Below are 21,359 nucleotides of genomic sequence, written 5' to 3'. Positions count from 1 at the left end.
AGGACTCTGGGATCACACCCTGAGCCAAAGGCAGCCGCTTAACGACTGAGCTACCCAGGTGCCCTGAAAATGACATTTCTTGACACCATGCCTCTTAAAGGAGATTTCTTAGTGGTGTCACATTTTTTTCCCTTACGTACCACTAATTGCCCAGACCTAATGAAGTACAACAAAAATAATTTGAAAACAAATCTTTTTCCACTAAGTCATATTGTCAATCAACCATTAGCAATTCTCCATTTCTACTCTTTATTTCCATAAAACTGTAGTTAGATTAGCTTACTGAGAAAGCTATAGGACTTCAGACAGTCATTAAACTCTCTAGACCTTAATTTCCTCCCCTGTAAAATTAGGGAGTTGGTTTAGATGGTTCTAGGATTCCTTCAGCTGCAAAACTCTAGAATTCTGTGCTTAAGTCTAGAGCACCAATTGATCCAGCATTCTCTATAGCTCACCATTTCTATAATATTTTAACACTGTCCTATGAGTCATGTTTGAACTTCCTGTAATGTCCATTTCAAATTCACAGAAGAGAGCTTCTTCAGGTTTATGGTGCTCTGTAGAATTCTCAGCTATCAACTTGTGTTATCTTTCCACTTATGGGATAAATCCTTTTATCTCAGTAAGAGTTTCTTTAAAAACAATTTTTTTTTCCTAGGTTAGCCCTGAGTTTTTATAAGTGGTTGGGGGTTTCAACTCTCAGGACATGTTAAATGGAGCTTCCAGTGTGTTTAACAGTTTGCACATTCCTAGGTTATTGGTTCTCTTTAAAAATGTTACCTTCCATGATTTACTAATAGGCTACCAGATGTTGTCCTGGTTCAAAACATGTATGGACCTATGATTGTGGTTTCTCTTCTTTGAACAGCACATTGAGATGCTTAATGTTGTAAAAAACATTACATTGAGGCTTGCTCACAATAGCTATTTTATGGCTTCTAGCACATCCCTCAAGACGTGATCTAGGAAATTTACCTTTCTCATGAGCTCTTAAAGTACCAATTGAGCATAATCATTTCTCCTATCCAATTATTTAGATCATGCTTTCTGTTATGGTAAAATACGCTACCCACTGTGTTTGAGTATCTAATTGTTCCTAATTGTTCCTCATTGTTAAGTACCTGGTATAATTTTTCAAACTCTCCCAATTTTCATGGTTAGATTTTATAACATTTTTATCTACAGAATATTTTCTTTATATGAGAAGACTTTTACCACATTGCATTTCATCACTCTCCAAGTAAAATGTCTACCTATTCTTATTTATCCCATGAGTCTAACATTGGGAAGGGAGAGTAGATAGGAAAAATGAGAAAACAAATTCTCTTAGTCACCTTAAGCTGTGGAGGCCTGTCTAAAGTCCAGGAGTTTATTTTGTCTTAACCAAGATCACATATGAGTTACTACATTTCCAATCCACTTGTTTTTTTTCTACTGTGACCTACAAAGTTTATTCAGTTTGTGCCTAATTTTTAATCATAATTCTTTAACAGAAGACTTAATTATCTTACCTGAATTCCGACATCAGTGATTTTATAACATTCAGATAGAGAAAGTTCCTTTAACTTTTTATGTCTGGAAAGTATCATCAAACCCTAAAAATATTTAATATAAAGATCACTTTGTAATTATAATTTAGTACAGACAGTATATTTCTAATAAAATAACAACCACTTATGTAAAGTAAAAAACTAGCTTCATTCTTATATTTCTTTACACTTCAATTATAAATCACTTTGGTTAGGCAACATTATTAAATAAAAATCTCAGGTTGTCTCTAATGTTTTGTAAAAAGTATGACGGAATCCTCCTGAGGCAAGGGAAAGAATAATAAAAATAAACCATCAGGACTACATCAAAATAAAGAGCTTCTGCACAGCAAAGAAAACAACCAATAAAGCTAAAAGGCAACCTACTGAATGGGAGAAGATATTTGCAAATGACTTAGGCAATAAAGGGTTAATATCCAAAATATATAAAGAACTTATACAACTCAACACCTAAAAGATGAATAATCCAATTTAAAAATGGGCAGAAAACATGAACAGACACATGAAATGATGCTCATTATCACCCATCATCAGGGAAAAGCAAACCAAAACCACAACGAGATATCACCCCACACTTGTCAAAATGGCTACAATCAAAAACATAAGAAAACAACAAGTGTTGGTGAGGATGTGGAGAAAAAGGAACTCTCTTGCCCTGTTAATGGGAATACAAACTGATGCGGTCACTGTGGAGAACAGTATGGAAGTTCCTCAAAAAGTTAAAAATAGGACTACCCTATCATCCAGCAACTGCAGTACTGGGTATTTATCCAAAGAATACAGAAACACTAATTAAAAGGGATACATGCATTCGTACGTATATAGTGGCATTATTTACAATAGGCAAATAATGGAAGCAGCCTGTCCATCCATAGATGAATGGATAAAGAAGATATATATATAAAATAAAAAAAGAATGGAGTCTTGCTATTGCAACACCATGGATGGATCTAGAGAGTATAATGCTAAGCAAACTAAGTCAGTCAGAGAAAGACAAATACTATATGGTATCACTCATATGTAGAATTTAAGGAACAAACAAGCAGGGACATCTGGGTGGCTCAGTCAGTTAAGCAGCTGCCTTTGGCTGGGGTCATGATCCTGGGGTCCTGGGATTGAGCCCCATGTTGGGCTCCCTACTCAGTGGGGGGTCTGCTTCTCCCTCTCCCTCAACCTCTCCTCCCTGCTTGTGTCCTCCCTCTCTCTCTCTCTCTCAAATAAATAAATAAAATCTTAAAAGAAAGAAAGAAAGAAAGAAAGAAAGAAAGAAAGAAAGAAAGAAAACCAACCAAAGGGAAAAAAAGAGACAAACCAAGAAACAGGCTTTAACTATAGAAAACAGACTGATTACCAGAGGGATTACCAGAAGGGAGGTGGGGGATGGGTGAAATAGGTGATGGGATTAAGAAGTGCACTTGTGATGAGCATGGGGTGATGTATGGAATTATTGAATCACTAAAAGGTACACCTGAAAATAATATAACACTGTATGTTAACTACACTGGAATAAAAAATTTTTTAAATAGAAATACAAAAACAGAAAAAAAGGAGGGCATTGGCTACTTTTTAAATTTCTCCTCCTCCTTCCCCAGTACCTAGCATAGGAAGAAGAAAACAAACAAACAAAAAAAACATGTGACACAATCCCAGAGCCAGAAAATTCCTTATCTTGTTTTCTGTGTCCAGGTACATACAATCTGAATCAATATAAACAAATCTTAAAGACCCTTAAACTTAAAACTTTATTTTGAAGACATTTCAGGTGGCTAATTAATCTATTTGTCAGTAAATTCTTATTTATGTCTAACCTAAAAATCTGAAATCTTTAGCTCATTTTATGATGTTTAATTGCTTGGAAAGGGAACAGATCTTTATATAAAGACCTATAGACATATAATCATTCATCAATAGCCTACTTTTTCTGTTTAAAAGCTTTGTTTCTTTTTATTTAAAAAAATTGCACTTTTTAGTTCTTAAATTTTTTAATATGTGATTCTGCTGTTCCATTTCTCAGTGCTTTCCCAGCTAAACTGGGGAAACTGACTAATATGCCTTATAGATGTCATTCTCCTATTTTTGTTTTCAGGATCACTTTTATTACACTTCCTGTGAGGTGGACAAGAGCAATTGCCTCTCATTCTGTGGTCCCAGTGCTGCCAGGCAGGGAAAATATCAGAAATGGTACTTTGGTTTGTCCTTTTAAAATTTTATTTATAGGACTGGTTTACATTTTATTGATCTTAAATACAGCATTTGGACTATAATTGAAAATGGGTTATGAAAATATTATATCTTGTTTTTTTCACTGATGCATATATTAGGCCTTTTCATTAAAAAAAAAAATCCAGGCCAAGGAAAGAAATGCTTGACAATCTACTTAATTGAAGCCACTGTTTAAATTGCAATTTTTAATTTCATTTAACGGCTTTGTACACCATCCAAAAATAAAATCATTCATTTTAAAAATTTTATTGCAAATGTGGATTCTTTTGTTAGGAACACATTATGCTTTCTGCCTCCTTGTTTCAAAACAAAAAATTACTAAGCCCTGTGGAGCCAACACATGTGGATGCTGTTTTATTCATGTTAGAAGTTTAGATATTCCCCCAACAGAAACCAAATTGTTTAAACAAAAATAATAAGAGATGCAAGGCTTGTCTCATTGCCCTATACCTGATAATAGCTAAGTGTGTTTTATTAGCCTATGGGGAATCTGTTCTATTAAACTATCTCTGGAATTTTCACTTTTTTTTTTTTTTTACTATTGTGTAGTCAAGTTAGAATTTTTTAAGATGAACTGGAAATGAGGTACACTTGCTAAGTATGACATTTGTTTATGTTCTCTTTACTACTTTATTCAAGATTACTAAAAGTTAATATTAGCAAATCATGGAACACTACATCAAAAACTAAGGATATACTGTATGGTGTCTAACATAACATAATAAAAAATTATTTTAAAAAAATGAAGGCATCATTTAACATGAAAAAAATAAATAAAAGTTGATATTAAAACAGAATGTTCTATTTCATCCCTATAATTGTTCATTAAAACATATGGCCTCAAAATTTAATTAACATAATTAGCCATTAGGTAAATGCAAATCAAAATCACAATGAGATATCACTGCATATCTATGATGATGGTTATACTTAAAAAAGACATAATAAAAAGTGTTGGTGAGGATATGAAGAAATTAAAATTCTCATTCATGGCTAAATGGTCCAGTCACTCTGGATAATCCAGTCTGGCAGTTCTTCAAAAAATTAAACATAAAGTTACCATATGACCCAGCAATTCCTCTCCTAGATATATATACCCAAGAGAAATGAAAAAATATGTCAACACAAAAAAACTTGCACTTGAATGTTCCATAGCGGCATCATTCATAATAGAAAAAAATGAAAAAAGCCAAATGTCAATCAACTGGTGAAAGGATAAATAAAATGGGTTCTGTCCATATAATGGAATATTATTTAGCAATAATAAAGTATGATGCATACTACTATAAGATAAACATTTAAAACATTATGCTGAGTAAAAGAAACCAAACCCAAAAGGCCGCAAATTGTATGATTCCACTTATTTGAAAAGTCCAGAATAGGCAAGTATATAGAACCAGAAAGCAGATTAGTGGTTGCCTAGGCTGGGGTGGAGAGTGGGTCAGGGCTAGGGAATGACTGCTTATGGGAAGGGAGCTTCATTTTGAAGTGATGAAAATGTTCTGGAATTTGATTGTGGTGATGATTGCATAACTCGATCATCAATATACTAAAAACCACTAAATTGTACCTTTTGAATTGTTGAGTTTTATAGTAAGTAATTCATATTGCAGTAAAGATGTTTGTAAAAAGTGACTTATGTTGTAATTATATAGCTAAATGCAAATTAGAAATATTCCTACAGCACCCTTCAGTCCAAGATGAACAAAGAAATTTCTCAGACCTGGACGGCCAATGTATTAGCAAAACAGGGAGCAAGAGATGTCATCATGCTAATGTGCTGGACAAGTTATCATAGGGCCTTGCTGCTGTGAGTAAACACAACTTTGTAACTGAGCAGCAGCAAATCTAAGCCAGCTGGAGGAGACAAGGCCTCCCCTGAAAACTGCATGGTGCTAGTATGGGATTCCAGCTTCTCAGAACAAGTGAAATACACCATTCCAGTCAACAGGATTCATTTTTCAATGGCTTTTTGACTCAGAAGCTTTTCAGATTCATGATCTAAAGAATATCAGAGCCAGCTAGGTAGATAGAATGTTGTACTTGGCACCATGAGGTTCAAAAATGCCCCAAATCAGGTGTTTTGTGAAACATTTGTTAAGTGCTTGGGATCAAAGTCCTAGGGGTGCCAAACATTTACTTCTAGGAGGGATAGAAAGGGGAGAGTGGGAAGATAAAGACTAAAATAAGGAGGACTGAAGAATCAACCAAAGGGAGTGACTGGGCCTCAGTGGGGCAAAGGGCAGGTGGATGCTTACTTTTTAGGGAAGTTATAACCAAGAAAATGTAAATCCTCCTTAAGCTCCTTCAAATGTCAGCCAAACTCATGAACATTTTGCTGGAAAGGTTTTGGTTTATTTTCCCAAAGTATAGAAGGGAGTAAGATGTAATCAGGTGAAGCACAGAGGAAAGCAACTGGTGTGGTAGGTGGGATTGCAGGTTGAATGAGAATGCAAGACCCCAGGAGCTCATGAGAATCCTAAGGAGCAGTTTACTCCTTCATAGGCCTTGGAACTGAGGGATTGGGATCTGAGGGACTTAGGAATTCCTAGTAATTGGTTTATATTACAGCTGTGGTATCAGGTCCACTGAAGGGAGTGTCAAGACATAAGACTCAAAAGAAAGCAGGCACCAAGTCCCAAGAGCCTTGTACGTTATTCTGAGGAATTTGGACTTCATCCTATGCAACAGAGTTAAACAAAGCTTTTCCCCTTTTAAGGAATATGAGTTGATACATAAGTGACCATAATGCAAAAAAGAAGGAACATGTGTTTTAAGAGAGGTATGGGGACCACAGAGCAGGGCCTGGCAGTTTAGAAACTTCCATGGAGGAGGGGGAATTTGAATTGAGCCTCAAAGACTAAGCAAGGTCTTGACAAGCAAAATAATAAGAATAGTGTTTCGGGCGAGGAAATGACATGAACAAAGACTTCATTAGGAATGTGTGAATTGTTTGGGAAGTAGTTCAGTTTGGGGTCACTGGAGGTAGTGGGAGGGAACACTGAACCCAGCCAGGAACAGCTCCACGTACATAAGACATTTCAGAGCAAACAAATCCTTGAAAACACTTCTCCCCTAACCCACCCCCATTTTTACATCTGGAATGATTTAGCTGATGTAAATAGACATCAGCAATGAACTAGTTACCAAGTGTTGGAATGGTGTGTGTGTGTGTGTGTGTGTTTGTGTGTGTGTGTGTGTGTACTTAGCATATAGCTGAGTCATACATACACCTATATACACTTTACCTAAACTCACCAATTATAAACATTTGCTACCTTTTCTTAATTAATGTGTTTGTATGAACATACATAGTTTTATCAATATATCTGTGAATACAGTTTTATATGTATACATATCATATACATAGTATATATATTTTTTAAGTCTATATATATATAAATTTCCTTGAAGCATTTTTTTAAAACTGTAAGTTTGTACCTCTAAGTTCCCTTCACCTATTTTGCCCATCCCCCCCACCTTCCTGCCCTCTGAACAAGCCACCAGTTTGTTCTCTGTATTTGTGTTTGTGTTTCTGTTTGTTAATTTGCTTTGTTGTTAAGACTCCCCATAAGTGAAATCGTATGGTATTTGTTTTTCTTTATCTGACTTATTTCACTTAGTAGAATACCTTCTAGGTCCATCCATGTTGTTGCAAATGGCAAGAGCTCATTCTTTTTTATAGCTGAGTAATAATCTAGTGCGCATGCGTGTGTGTGTGTGTGTGTGTGTGTGTGTGTGAGTGTGTGTATTCCATTGTGTGTGGAACATTCTTTATCCATTCCTCTATTGATGAATACTTGGGTTGCTTCCGTATCTTGGCTATTGTAAATAATGCTGCAGTAAATATAGGGGTGCATATCTTTTCAAATAATGTTTTCATTTTCTTTGAGTTAATATCCAAAAGTGAAATTGCTAGATTGTATGGTATTTCTATTTTTAATTTTTTGAGGAAACTCCACACTATTTTCCAAAGTGCCTGCACCAATTTACATTCCCACCAACTGTACAGAAGAATTCTCTTTTCTCCACATCCTTTCCCATACTTATTATTATTATTTTTTGATACTAGCCATTCTGACAGAGGTGAGGTGATATCTCATTGTGGTTTTGGTTTGCATTTCCCTGGTGGTTAGTAGTGTTGAGCATCTTTTCATGTGTCTGTTAGCCATCTGTATGTTTCTTTGGAAAAATGTCTCTTCAGGTCCTCTGCCCATTTTTCCATTGGATTCATTGGGGGTTTTTTGGTGTTGAGTTGTATAAGTTCTTTATATATTTTGGATATTAACCCCTTATCGGATATATCATTTGCAAATATCTTCTCTCATTCTCTAGGTGGACTTTTGTTTTGTTCATGGTTTCCTTTGCTCTCCAAGGCTTTTTATTTTGATGTAGTCCCAACAGTTTATTTTTGCTTTTGTTTCTCTTACCTGAAGAAACATATTCATAAATATGTTTCTAAGGCTGATGTCCAAGAGATTACTGCGTATGTTTTCTTTCATAAGTTTTATGGTTTCAGGTCTCACATTTAGGTCTTTAATCCATTTCGAGTTTATTTTTGTATATGGTATAAGAAAGTGATCCAATTTCATTCTCTTGCCTTTTTTGTAGCTGCCCAGTTTTCCCAACTGGGGAAAAGACTGTCTTTTCCCTATAGCATAGTCTTGCCTCCTTTGTCATGAATTAATTGACCATATAAGCGTAGGTTTGCTTCTGGGCTCTCTATCCTGTTCCATTGATCACTGTGTCTATTTTTGTGCAGGAACCATACTCTTTTGCTTACTATAACTTTGTAGTATATCTTGAAATCTGGGATTGTGGTAACTCCAGCTTTGTTCTTTCTCAAGATTGCTTTGGCTATTCAGGGTCTTTTGTTGTTCCATACAAATTGTAGGATTATTTGTTCTAGTTCTTTGAAAAATACTATTGGTATCTTGATAGGGATTGCATTGAATCTATAGATTGCTTTGGGTAATATGGATATCTTAACAATATTAATTCTTCTAATACATGAGCATGGAATACCTTCCCATTTGTTTGTGTCATCTTCAGTTTCTTTTATCACTGTCTTATAGTTTCCAGAGTACAGGTCTTTCACTTCTTTGGTTGAGTTTATTCCCAGGTATTTAATTCTTTTTGGTGCAATTGTAAACAGGATTGTTTTCTTAATTTTTCTTTCTGGTACTTCATTATTACTATATAGAAGCACAATAGCTTTCTGTATATTAATTTTGTATCCTGCAAGTTTACTCAATTCATTTATTACTTCTAATAATTTTGGAATGGAATCTTTAGAGTTTTCTATATATAATGTTGTATCATGTGCAAATAGTGATAGTCTTACTTTTTCCTTACCAATTTGGATACCTTCTATTTCTTTTTCTTGTCTGAATGCTATGGCTAGGTCTTCCAGTACTATGTTGAATAAAAGTGGTGGGAGTGGACATCCTTGTCTTGTTCCTCATAGGAAAAACTTGCAGTTTTTCACCATGGAATATGATGGGTGCTGTGGGTTTGTCATATATGGCCTTTCTTGTGTTGGAGTATGTTCCCTCTAAACTCACATTGTTGAAAATTTTTTTTTTACTTTTTTAATAGATTTTGTTTATTTATTTGAGAGAGAGAAAGAGAGTGGGAAAGAGTATGAGAGGAGAGAGGGTCAGAGGGAGAAGCAGACTCTCTGCTGAGCTGAGAGCCCGATGCGTGACTCTATCCTGGGACTCCAGGATCATGACCTGAGCTGAAGGCAGTCATGGCTTAACCAACTGAGCCACCCAGGTGCCCCGACATTGTTGAAAATTTTTATCATGAACAGATGTCTTTTGTCAAAGGCTTTTCTGCATTTAGTGAGATGATCATATGAATTTTATCCTGCCTCTTGTAAATGTGATGTATCTCATTGATTGGTTTGCAAATATTAAACCATCCTTGCATTCCTGGTATAAATGTATCATTGAATTTAGGTTGCTACTATTTTGTTGAAGATTTTTACTTCTATGTTCATTAGTAATATTAGCCTGTAGTTTTCTTATCTTACCTTTTTTCTTTCTTTCTTTCTTTCTTTCTTTCTTTCTTTCTTTCTTTCTTTCTTTCTTTCTTTCTTTTGTAATGTCTTTGTCTGGTTTGGTATCAGGTTAATAGTGGCCTCATAGAATGAATTTGGAAGTTTTCCTTCCCCTTCTATATTTGGAATAGTTTGAGAAGAATAGGTATTTTGTTTGTTTGTTTGTTTGTTTGGTGGGATTCATCTGTGATGCCATCTTTTCTTGGACTTTTGTTTGTTGGGAGTTTTTTGATTACCAATTCAATTTTATTAGTCATAATCAGTCTGATCAAAATTTCTATTTCATCCTCATTCTGTTTTGGAAGATTGTAACTTTCTATGAATTTATCCATTTCTTCTAAGTTGTCCAATATGTTGACATATAATTTCCTATAGTATTCTCCTATACCTTGCTCTTTCTTCTCTTTCATTTCTGAAAATATTTTAGTCCTCTCTCTTCTTTCTTGATGTGCCTGGCTAAAAGTTTGTCAATTTTTCAAAGAACCAGCTTTTTGTTTGTCTTTTCAAAGAACCAGCTTTTTGTTTCATTCATTTTCTTTCTTTCTTTCTTTCTTTCTTTCTTTCTTTTTCTTTCTTTTTCTTTCTTTTTCTTTCTTTCTTTCTTTCTTTCTTTCTTTCTTTCTTTCTTTCTTTCCTTTCTTTCTTTCTCTCTCTCTCTTTCTTTTTTTTGTTTCTATTTCATTTATTTCCACTCCATTCTTTATTAAGTTCTTCCTTTTACTAATTTTAGGCTTTGTTTGTTCTTCTTTGTCTAATTCCTTTAAGTGTAAGTGTAGATTGTTTATGTGAGATTTTTCTTGTTTTTAGGTAGGCCTATATTATAAACTTCCCTCTTAGAATTACTTTTGCTGCATCCGAAAGATTTCAGACTGCTGTGTTTTCATTTTCATTTGTCTCCATATATTTTTTAAATTTTCCCTTCTTCATTGACCCATTGGTTGTTTAGTAGCATGTTGTTTAGCCTCCATGTATTTGTGGGGGTTTTTTAGATTTTTTTTTCTTGTAATTGATTTCTTGTAATTTTTTTCTTGTAATTTTCTTGTAATTGTTTTCAGAAAAGATGCTTGATATGAATTCAATCTTAAATTTATTGAGGCTTGTTTTGTGGCCTGACACGTGATCCTAGAAAATGTTCTATGCACATTTGAAAAGAATATATTCTGCTGTTTGGGGATGGAATGTTCTATATATATATCTGTTAAGTCCATCTAGTCTTATTTACAGCCATTGTTTCCTTATTGATTTTCTGTCTGGATGATCTACCCAATGATGAAGTGATGTATGTGTTAAAGTCTCCTACTATTATTGTATTATTGTTAATTTCTCCCTTTATGTGTGTTTAGCTTTATGTATTTAGGTGCTCCAATGTTGAATGCATAGGTATTTGCAATTGTTATATATTTCATATATGTATATATTATAAATTTGCCTGAACCATTTCAAAATAAGTTTCAGATACCATGATGCTTTACCCCTGAATATTCTGTATGTATTTCTTTAAGGATAAGGACATTTTCCTGTATATATAGTATAATGTATATAGTATTATAATACTTAAAATTAACAGTAATACTATACTATCTAATATAAAGCCAATATATATTTTTTTATCCAGGACCCAGTCAGAGTTCATTCATTGCATTTAGTTGTCGTGTGTCTTTAGCCTTTTTTTCTTTTCTTTAAGTTTTGTCTTAAGACATTGACTTTTATTTTTTAATTTTTTTTTAAAGATTTTTGTTTATTTGAGAGAGACAGAGAGAGAATGAGTGGTGGGGTAGGGCAGGCGGAGAGAGAGAGAGAAGCAGACTCCCTGTTGAGCAGGAAGCCTGATGCGGCACTCGATCCCAGGATCTGGAGATCATGACCCGAGCCAAAGGCAGATGCTTAACCGACTGACCACCCAGGTGCCCCAAGACATTGACTTTAAAGATCGCAGGTCAGTCATTATGTAGAATGTCTCACATTCTGGATTTGTCTGGTTGTTCCTTAAAATTAGATTCTAGGTAAAAAAAATTCTGCAAGAATACTTCCTAGGTGCTATTGCATCCCTTTAGTAGGCACATATGTGAGGTGTCCTGTTATTGGTGATGCCCTTACTCACTTGATTCAGGTGGTGATTATAGATTCTTCATTAGAGTATATTTTTACTTTTTATTTAATAAGTAATCTTTGGTGTGATTCTTTGAGACAAGAATACTGTTTCGCAAAAACCTTTCAGTCCATGGTTTTAGCATTAATTGTGATCCTTGCCTAAATCACTTATTTCGTTAGGAGTTGCAAAATGCTGATTTTTCTCATTCTACCCTTCCTTCTATATTCATTAGCTCTTTTCTATCTTTTCTACCATCATTTCTCTTCAGTTTTGCTGACTATTCTGGGAGGTATTTTGAATAAAATATGATTATTTTAGACATACCTGTTATTGCAGTTAATTTTTTGTGTTACCTTAGCAATCTTTAAATTTCCCCAAATTTCTGCTGAGCACCTATACAAGATAAAGTTACTGTTTTTGTTGGGTGATTATGTTATTTTTTGGCAAAAGACAACACAACAAGGAATACAAAAACACCAATATTTTACCTTATTATGAGACTGAACATTTCGTCATAATTTAAAAACAAAACATGTTTTATAAATCAGACTGATGTGAATGAAACCTTATGAAACAAAGCTTAACATTCTGAAAGTAATTTATTCTTTCTAAAAGCCACTTGCTGGTGGCTTTTTTTCTGAGACACTTTGTTTTTAGAAAAAGTTTGGAAAGATGGTCTAGGAATATTAAGATTAGAATAAAATACAATGTAATTTATCTGACAGCCACATTGCTACAAATCATCCTTATTTTGAAACTGTCAACACTTTAATACAGGCACACCAGAAGAGTAAATAACCATAAATAAACTTTATAATCTGTCCTGCCTATGATTAAAGAAATAATTTCTTTGGAAAAAAACCTACATAAAATTACATAAGACTGCATAGTATGTTCAACTTTTAATTCATTTTTCTTGAATGGACTTTAAAAGCAGTAGCTTGTAGGCTTTCAAATTAAAATACCAAAACAAATCTCTCTTCCACAATAGTGAGATAAGCCATTGTAAAGATATGGAGAAAATATAAAAATATGACAAATGATTAATAACTACATTATTATAGGGGCGCCTGGGTGGCTCAGTTGTTAAGCGTCTGCCTTCAGCTCAGGGCGTGATCCCAGGGTCCTGGGATTGAGCCCCACATTGGGCTCCCTGCTCTGCTGGGAGCCTGCTTCGTCCTCTCCCACTCCCCCTACTTGCGTTCCCTCTCTTGCTGGCTGTCTCTCTCTGTCAAATAAATGAGTAAAATCTTTTTTAAAAAAGAAACTACATTATTATAAGCAATTCATACAAATCAACAGAAGTATTGAGACCCCAATGTATAAATGAGTAAAGAATCTCAACAGAAAATTCATATAAGATGAAATATAATTGCAATGATAAGCAGCATATGTAGGACAAAATTATTAATATTATTAGAATTTTTTAAAATGGAAATTCAAATAACAATAAAGTTTTAATTCCTAGCTATTTTTGTGAAATTAAAACAGGCACTATTGGTAAAGGAGTGTAAGGCTACCATATTTATGTTATTGCTAATACCAGTAAAAATTGCTACAACCCATAGGGAAAGCAAGTGGCCAAAACAACTAAATGTCCTGTTCAAAAGAAGAGAAAATTTGATGGGGGAAAAAGTTTATAACAAGTTCCAAGGCAGGCTGCTTGTCTTATTCCTGTTTTTACATTCAAACCTAGAATTACAGCTTTAAATACAGTAGTATCTAGCTAATTATGTAACAAAAGAAAGAAGAAAAGGACAAAGAAAAGAATGAATGAATAAATGCATGAAATTTCTCAATGTTTGTGAAAAATAATTTAGAATAATTTGGAAAAAACAATACATATGTCCCATTATTAAGTCTTTTTGTACATCAACAAAGAATTATATAAAACATTAACACCATGCCTAATTCCTTTACACAGACCCACAACAGTTCCGGGCAGTTAACTGTCTGTTCCAAACAAACTATAATAGCACAAAGCACCAATATTCAAGCAAAATACAAAGCTATGAATGTTGCCATGTATGACTATATACATGGATGAGCAATTTTGTTTTACAGAAATTGATACTTCCCTATCTTTGTATTACTTGAGCCACCTGTGAAGTTTGACCTTACTGACAATCTCCTGCTTTTCAAAACACCACCTCCCTTGGTTCCCTTGGTAACAGTTTGAACTCCTTCCTCACCTACTCCTCTGGATGTTCATTTTCAGTTTCCTTTGTGGGTTCATCTTTCAAATCCATCCAATAAGTACTGGTACTTCCTGGAGGCTTGAATTTGACCACTTTTTCCTTCTATCTCATCTGTGGCTTCAACCACGTCAACCTTCTCTGCATCTAGCCCAGATCTCTTTCCTGAGCTCCAGATCTTTCCCAATTAATTAGACACTTGAATGTTCCATAAGCACCTCAGACTCAGTATTGTTACTTTCAGAGGACTAGTATTCAAACTGGAAACCACAAAGTTTTAATGGGTTCTTCCTACTCTTTCTGCTAGCTTCAGTAAGGCCTCTGGTTAAAGGTAAATGGCTCATGATGGACTTTTCTTTGACTGAAATACCTTACTCTTTCCTCTGAATTTTGCAACTTTTATGATTCTCTTTTTGGTCCTAGATTTCCGTGGCTGAGAAACCCGTAAATATGACCTATGCAACTTAATATATTTGATATTTGAATACAATATATTAGAAAACACATTCCATGAAATAAGATGCAATGGAGTACCCAGGAGTCTAGAATAACTGAGAACTCTGATGTAATTATTGGAGGTTTAGATCATGAGAAATCTAAAAAGAACAAAAGGTCCCTAACAGCAAACATAAGAAGCTTCCTTTCTTGCTGCCCCTGCTTTTTAAATTAAAATTCAGGGGCGCCTGGATGGCGCAGTCATTAAGCGTCTGCCTTCGGCTCAGGGCGTGATCCCAGCGTTCTGGGATCGAGCCCCACATCAGGCTTCTCCACTAGGAGCCTGCTTCTTCCTCTCCAACTCCCCCTGTGTTCCCTCTCTCACTAGCTGTCTCTCTCTGTCAAATAAATAAATAAAATCTTTAAAAAAAATTCAATTGGCCAACATATAGTACATCATTAGTTTCAGATGTAATGTTCAATAATTTATTGGTTGTATATAACACCCAGCGCTCATCAAATCACATGCCCTCCTTAATAGCCCATCACCCAGTTACCCCATCCACGCACCCCCCTCCCTTCTGTAACACTCAGTTTGTTTCCTGGAGTCCAGAGTCTCTCATGGGTTTTCTTCTTCTCTGATGACTTCCCATTCAGTTTTCCCTCCCTTCCCTTATGATCCTCTGCACTGTTTCTTATATTCCACATATGAGTGAAACTGTATGATAATTTTCTTTCTCTGATTGACTTATTTCACTCAGCCTAATACCCTCCAGTTCCGTCCACGTTAATATAAATGGCAGGTATTTATCCTTTCTGATGGCTGAGGAATATCCCATTGTATGTATATACCACATCTTCTTTAACCATTTATCTGTTGATGGACATCTTGGCTCTTTCCACAGTTTGGCTATTGTGGACATTGCTGCTATGAACATTGAGATGCAGGTGCCCCTTCTGATCACTACATTTGTACCTTTGGGGTAAATACCTAGTAATGCAATTGCTTGGTCATAGGGTAGCTCTATTTTTAACTTCTCGAGGAACCTCTATACAGTTTCCCAGAGCGGCTGTACCAGCTTGCATTACCACCAACAGTGTAAGAGGGTTCTCCTTTCTCTACATCCTCGCCAACATTTGTTGTTTCATGTCTTGTTAATTTTAGCCATTCTGACTGATGTGAGGTGGTATCTCATTGTGGTTTTGATTTGTATTTCCCTAATGGCCAGTGTTGTGGAGCCTTTTTTCATGTGTCTGTTGTCCATTTGCATGTCTTCTTTGGAGAAATGTCTGTTCATGTGTTCTGCCCATTTCTTGACTGGATTCTTTGTTTTTTGGGTATTGAGTTTGTTAAGTTCTTTATAGATCTTGGATACTAGCCCTTTATCTGATGTGTCATTTGCAAATACCTTGTCCCATTCCATAGGTTGCCTTTTAGTTTTGTTGACTGTTTCCTTTGCCGTGCAGAAGCTTTTTATCTTGATGAAGTCCCAGTAGTTCATTTTTGCTTTTGTTTCCCTTGCCTTTGGAGACATGTCTAGCAAGAAGTTGCTGCGGCCAAGGTCACAAAGTTTTCTGCCTGTGTTCTCCTCTAGGATATTGATGGATTACTGTCTCACATTGAGGTCCTTCATTCATTTTGAGGTTATCTTTGTGTATGGTGTAAGAAAATGGTCCAGTTTCATTTTTCTACACGTTTGCTGCCCCCCCCAAGGATAAAATGAGTTGTAAGTTGTGATAGAGGGGATAGAATTTGGGAGAGATTTATGAAAATCTTCGTGTCAATTTTCTGCTTTCAGGTAATGGCTGAATTGGAATATACCTAATTCCTGTGATCCCTTGCCAGACATACTGAGGAACAAAACAAAACAAAACAAAAATGGCAATTTCAAAAGTCAAGTAGCTATGTCTCCTTTTTGTCACTCAGGATTGAAAGGGACCACAGTGTAGAGAGATGTGTCCTAGTACTGGACTCAAACATGTCGAAAATGGAATTCAGCATCTTGTTTCCAAGTCCTAATCTCTCTCATAGGTTCTTTTTCTGGTTAACTGTGCCACCATGTTTGCAGTTGACCAAGTAAAAACTTGGGCATTGTCTATATTTCCTCCTATCCCCTCTGCTCTCCATAGCCAGCCAATCAATCACCAAGCCCTACCTGTATACATTCTAAATATCTCTCATGCATGTGCCTTCTGCCAACACTATCAAAACCTCATTTCTAGCTGTACGAGTTCTACTCAGAGTTCTTCAGTGGCTCCCATTGCATATAGCACATAGCCTGAATCACTTTGCAGGGAACCCAAAGCCAGTCACATTCTGCCTTCCACCTTTCTCCAGCCTCATCCTCTATCTCCTTGGGTCATGCTACGATGATACAAAGTCACCTGTGGATCCCCCAACACAGAACCCTCTCTCATGTCTCCATGCCTTCCTACCTGCTCCACTGAGAATGTCTGTCTTTACCTCGCAAACACCTACTGAAGCTTTAAGCTGCACCTCAAAAGCTGAAAAGTGTCCCCTGACTGCTCTACAAATAGACAACAGAGACATAAGCACTCACTTTTCAACTCATCCATGCTGCCAAGATACAGCATATGGACTCAGGCGTGTATCTCTTCATCACATCAAACATACCTCATATGTCAAATTTGAGTAAATCATTGCTAAGATATATTGCATGCTTACCATGTGCCAGGGACTGTGTTAAGCAGTTTACATTTATTATCTTATTTACTCCTCACAACACTATGAAGAAAGTATATTATAAACACTGTTTTAAAGACAGGAAAATGGAGGCACAGAGAGGTTACGTAAGTTGCCCAGTGTAGCCTAGTGTGATGACACCAGACAGGATGTGAAGGCACACTTTGAACTTATGCTTTTAGTAACTTTTAACCAAGCAGTGTTGTTACTCTTGTTATTATTATTTTGCCACCAGACTGCACCTTGAGACCAGAACTATGGCTGTCAATTTAGTATTTCCAGAACCTTACATGGTGTTTAATACCCAGTTGACAATGAATAAATACTTGTGAATGAACGAGGAGTCTATAAAACTATCTGTTTTTATGGAGCCAATTTTCTCTTATCTTGCTGGCATACTCTCAGAATTCTTGGATAGACTCTATTTCCCTTCCCTAATTATGTGAATTAGTGTTTATATTTCATATGTTCCTTTCTGAAAGATTTGCTCTGTTTGGTGCTGCTTACCACATTCTTTTAGGGATAAAGAACAAAACTTATACTTGGAAATATGTTTTAACTCAATTAACACATCCTCTTCCTAAAAGCACTGAAAATGCTATCTTGTACAAAGTCCTTCAGAATTTATTTTAACCTCCCAAGTGATTTTCCCTTTTATACTATGGTTAGCAATTAAAATTTTATAAAAATAACTTACCTTTCTTTTTCTCAATTATTTTTATTATTTCTACATACTTGATTATATGAATTTTTTAATCATATTTTTAAGTGTATTAACCACTCTGATCTAATCTACCGACCTATAGGTCTAAAGGAAAGCAGGCTTTGGTCAACACACAGAAGTAGGTCCTCTATATATTTATGGAGGGCAAGAAAATCAGCATCTTTGTTACCTAGAAATAGAGCAGCTGGCCTTGAGACTACTTGCCTCCTATCTGATAGGGGAAAGAGGAGGGTTCTGGCACCAAAGATTCTCCTTGAGAGAAGTGACAAGCTTTAGTTGGTCACTTCTTTTTGCAATGTTTCCAGTAAGCAGTTTGCTTGAAACAGGAGACAATTGTCTGTAGCCTCTGTAAGGAATACCAGTATTGCTAATGATGGTATCAAGAGATTCAGATAAGGACACTAGCTAGGAGAAGGGCCTAGAAAGGACTAAAAAGAGGTCGAGCTCCATATGAAAGAGTATAACCAGAGCAGACTTCTCCTTATGTGCTTTTGAAAAGCCAAGGCAAACCCATTTGCCTCCGAGTTTCCCTGCTTCCTTTTAACTCCCATTCTTTCTTTATTGAATCCCAAGTGATTTCCTGTGTGTCCTGCTTTAGAGGTTTTGCTTCGCTGAGCCTCAGGACTTATTTATGTGTGTGTTCCATGCAGATGGGTGGTCTCTTGAAAGTGTATCATCAGATTAAAACATGCAGCTGTAAGCACTCCTACTCCAGCTCACAGCATAGCTGAGAAAATGTGGAATTTAAAGAAGCATTATGTGTTTGGTTGAAAGGAAAGAAATGGTATGAGATTCATTCATTCACTCACCCACTGACTCACAAACCAAAGCTTTTATGTGCCTCTATGTATGCAGCATTATACTAGGCTTCCCAAAGATGGGCTGCTCCAGCCTTTACCATCAGGAAGCTTACAGTGTTGTAGGGAGGCAGGTGTGGAAAAAATATGAAAGTATAATGAGTTAATGGCTTTCGTGGGGGCATTGTAAAGTATAGTGGAAACAAGACAGAGAGATCCCAAGTCTGCCCAGGAATTCCAAGAGAGCTTCACACAGTTGAAACTTGAGGGATAAGCAAAAATTTACTAGGCAGACAAGGGGAGAGGGTGTTTCAGGGAATAACTCGCAGAGATGGGAAGGCAAGGAGAGTGTGACTTATTTGAGGAGCTGCAGGAGAGTAAGTTGTATGTCTGTGGGGCTAAAGATGAAAAGTGGGTACCTGGTAGAAGTGAGGCAGTAGAGCTAGGTAGGGGCCACCCCAGGAAGAGACTGGACCTCTACACTAGATTGGTTAGACCTTATGCAATAATCAATGAAACTCCTGAAGAAATCTGAGCAAGGAAGCAATAGGCTCCAATTTGCACGTGGAAGGGTCACCCTGCAGCCCAGTGGAGAAGAGCTTTGAAGACAGTGATACTTAAGGCAAGAGCAGTTAGTAAGGAGAAAGAGTGCTTGAACTATGGCAGTGGCAGTAGGGACGGAGAGGAGGCAGAGGGATAGATAGAAGAGATTTTAGACTACACTTTATAACACATACAATTAAAATTGACATGGAAACCACATGCCAATATTCAATCAGAATTTTTTTTTTGCAATTCAATTTGAAAATAATTTCTGTGCTATCAGTGATTCAAGAGGTATTATGACTTTGAGGCCATCTAAATAACACCTCTCTGGGGAACTATGCTGTAATCTGACAGAACTAAGGTATGATATATTAGGAACTAGAGAATTCTTACCTATTTAGAAAAAAACATCTGGAGACATTAATATCACCGTGTGATTTATGTTTTCTTAAAGAAAGAATGCATCAATAAAATAAAACCCATTGATATTGCCTTGAAATGACCTAGACTGAGAAGTGTGAGTTTCTGATAATTATGGAAAGTGTGACCAATGTTTATTATAAAATTATTTCAAAAAAATCTTAAAAGGCATTATTCGCTTATGCCAAGATGCTTTCATTATTTTATGATCATCAGTGATTACTTGCTCAGCATCTACCTACCTAAGCACATGAAGAATAGAAGAAGGTGCATCCCAGGCAGAAGGTACAACATGTATAAAGGTCCTGAGGTAGGAAAGATTTTGACTTGTTTGAGAAGCTAAAAGAAGGCAGTGGGGCTGGAGGAAAAGGGAATGAGGGGAGCAGGGGCATGAGATGATATTGGGAGGGTAGGCAGGGATCTGTTTAATTAACAGTAAATATTTGTTCAAATTTTGGTCATTTCCTGATTTAGCTTCTGTGCTTTATTAAACACTGTTGGATATTCCCTCAATCCTCCTCACCTGACTACACTCACCTGGTTCTCTTACAGCCTTTCTCACCTTCTTTCTTTATTCTCCTTTATGGATTCATCTTATTCCCACTCCTTAAATATTGGTGTTCTGATGTGTCCTTCAAGGGTGCACACTTCTCCTTACCCCTCACACTCTCTGAGGATCTTGGCCACATTCATGCCTCCATGCTGACTCCCAAATCCGAATCTCCCTTCAGGATCTCTCTCCCAAGCCTTTGGCCTGAACATGCTAGACACTCTAACTATGTCTGATAAAAGTGAAATCAGCTTCCCCTCAAAACCTATTACCTCTCTTTTTGAGGTAGGACCTCCTTCCACCCAAAGTCAGATTTTTGGAATCATTCTTTTCCTTCCACCTTCACCTGAGGTCCTGATCACCCATAACTAATCAATCACCAAGTTCTTTCAGCTTTATGTCCAAAGTATTCTTGAATATGTTCTCTTCATGCTAGTTCTGGCCTCTACCTAGTTCAAAAACCCGTCATATATTTCTTTAGCTACTAAAAGACCTCCCACCAGTCTCTTCCTTTAGTCTTTCTCCCCTCCAACCTGTCCACCAGAGAACAACCCAAATAATCTATCTAAAATGGGAGGCTAACTATGACTGTGACTTCACTACTAAGTGCTATTTCATCATCCACTGGTTCAAGTCCAAGCTCCTTGGCACAGTATGGAATTCCTCAGTGACATCTCCTTTTCCTAGTATATTTTAGTAGTATTAAGCTATGTAAAGTTCCTTGAGCAAGCATGCATTTGCATGTGGAGCAGGCTGAGTTAAAAGATCCCTTCCTCTCTTCCTCCAACACTACACCTGCCACACCATATTTAAATTACCCATACTTACCCTTCCAAATTGGGCAGCAGAGAACAGGTCTTATTCACATTTGGTAACCCTAGAGCTCAGCATTTGTTCCTTCATTCAGTGAGTATTTATCAAGTGTCTACTATCCCAGGGTTCTGCGAAAGCAGCAATGAACAAACCAGAGTCTCAGTCTCACGGATCTCACAACCTAGTGGGGGGCTCCAGGCGATTGCCTGCATAATAGGCACTCAGGATACAGTACTCATAATTAAA

At 36.3% G+C, this 21,359-nt stretch overlaps 2 protein-coding genes across 4 annotated transcripts in view; one reads left to right on the top strand and one right to left on the bottom strand.

The window, feature by feature from the left end:
- The window catches only part of FBXL13 (F-box and leucine rich repeat protein 13), a 199,372-nt gene that overhangs the window by 30,485 nt on the left and 147,528 nt on the right, over positions 1 to 21,359 (bottom strand). The window contains exon 17 of the mRNA XM_002919670.3: positions 1,512 to 1,595. Coding sequence (XP_002919716.2) covers positions 1,512 to 1,595 — 84 coding nt within the window. The remainder of the gene's footprint in view (positions 1 to 1,511; positions 1,596 to 21,359) is intronic.
- Positions 1 to 21,359, top strand: part of FAM185A (family with sequence similarity 185 member A) — a 144,529-nt gene that overhangs the window by 93,249 nt on the left and 29,921 nt on the right. Inside the window, exon 11 of one of the 3 annotated variants that reach the window (XR_004627304.1) lies at positions 3,637 to 4,144. The exons of the other annotated variants lie outside the window; for them this stretch is intronic. The gene's annotated coding sequence lies outside the window, so the exon portion shown is untranslated. Of the gene's footprint in view, positions 1 to 3,636; positions 4,145 to 21,359 lie in introns of those variants that run through there. 3 annotated transcript variants of the gene reach the window in all.

This window comes from Ailuropoda melanoleuca, chromosome 1, assembly GCF_002007445.2.
Source record: "Ailuropoda melanoleuca isolate Jingjing chromosome 1, ASM200744v2, whole genome shotgun sequence".
Lineage (NCBI taxonomy): Eukaryota > Metazoa > Chordata > Mammalia > Carnivora > Ursidae > Ailuropoda > Ailuropoda melanoleuca.
Note: the sequence above shows the minus strand (reverse complement) of the source record. Positions and strands in the feature narration are given on the sequence as shown.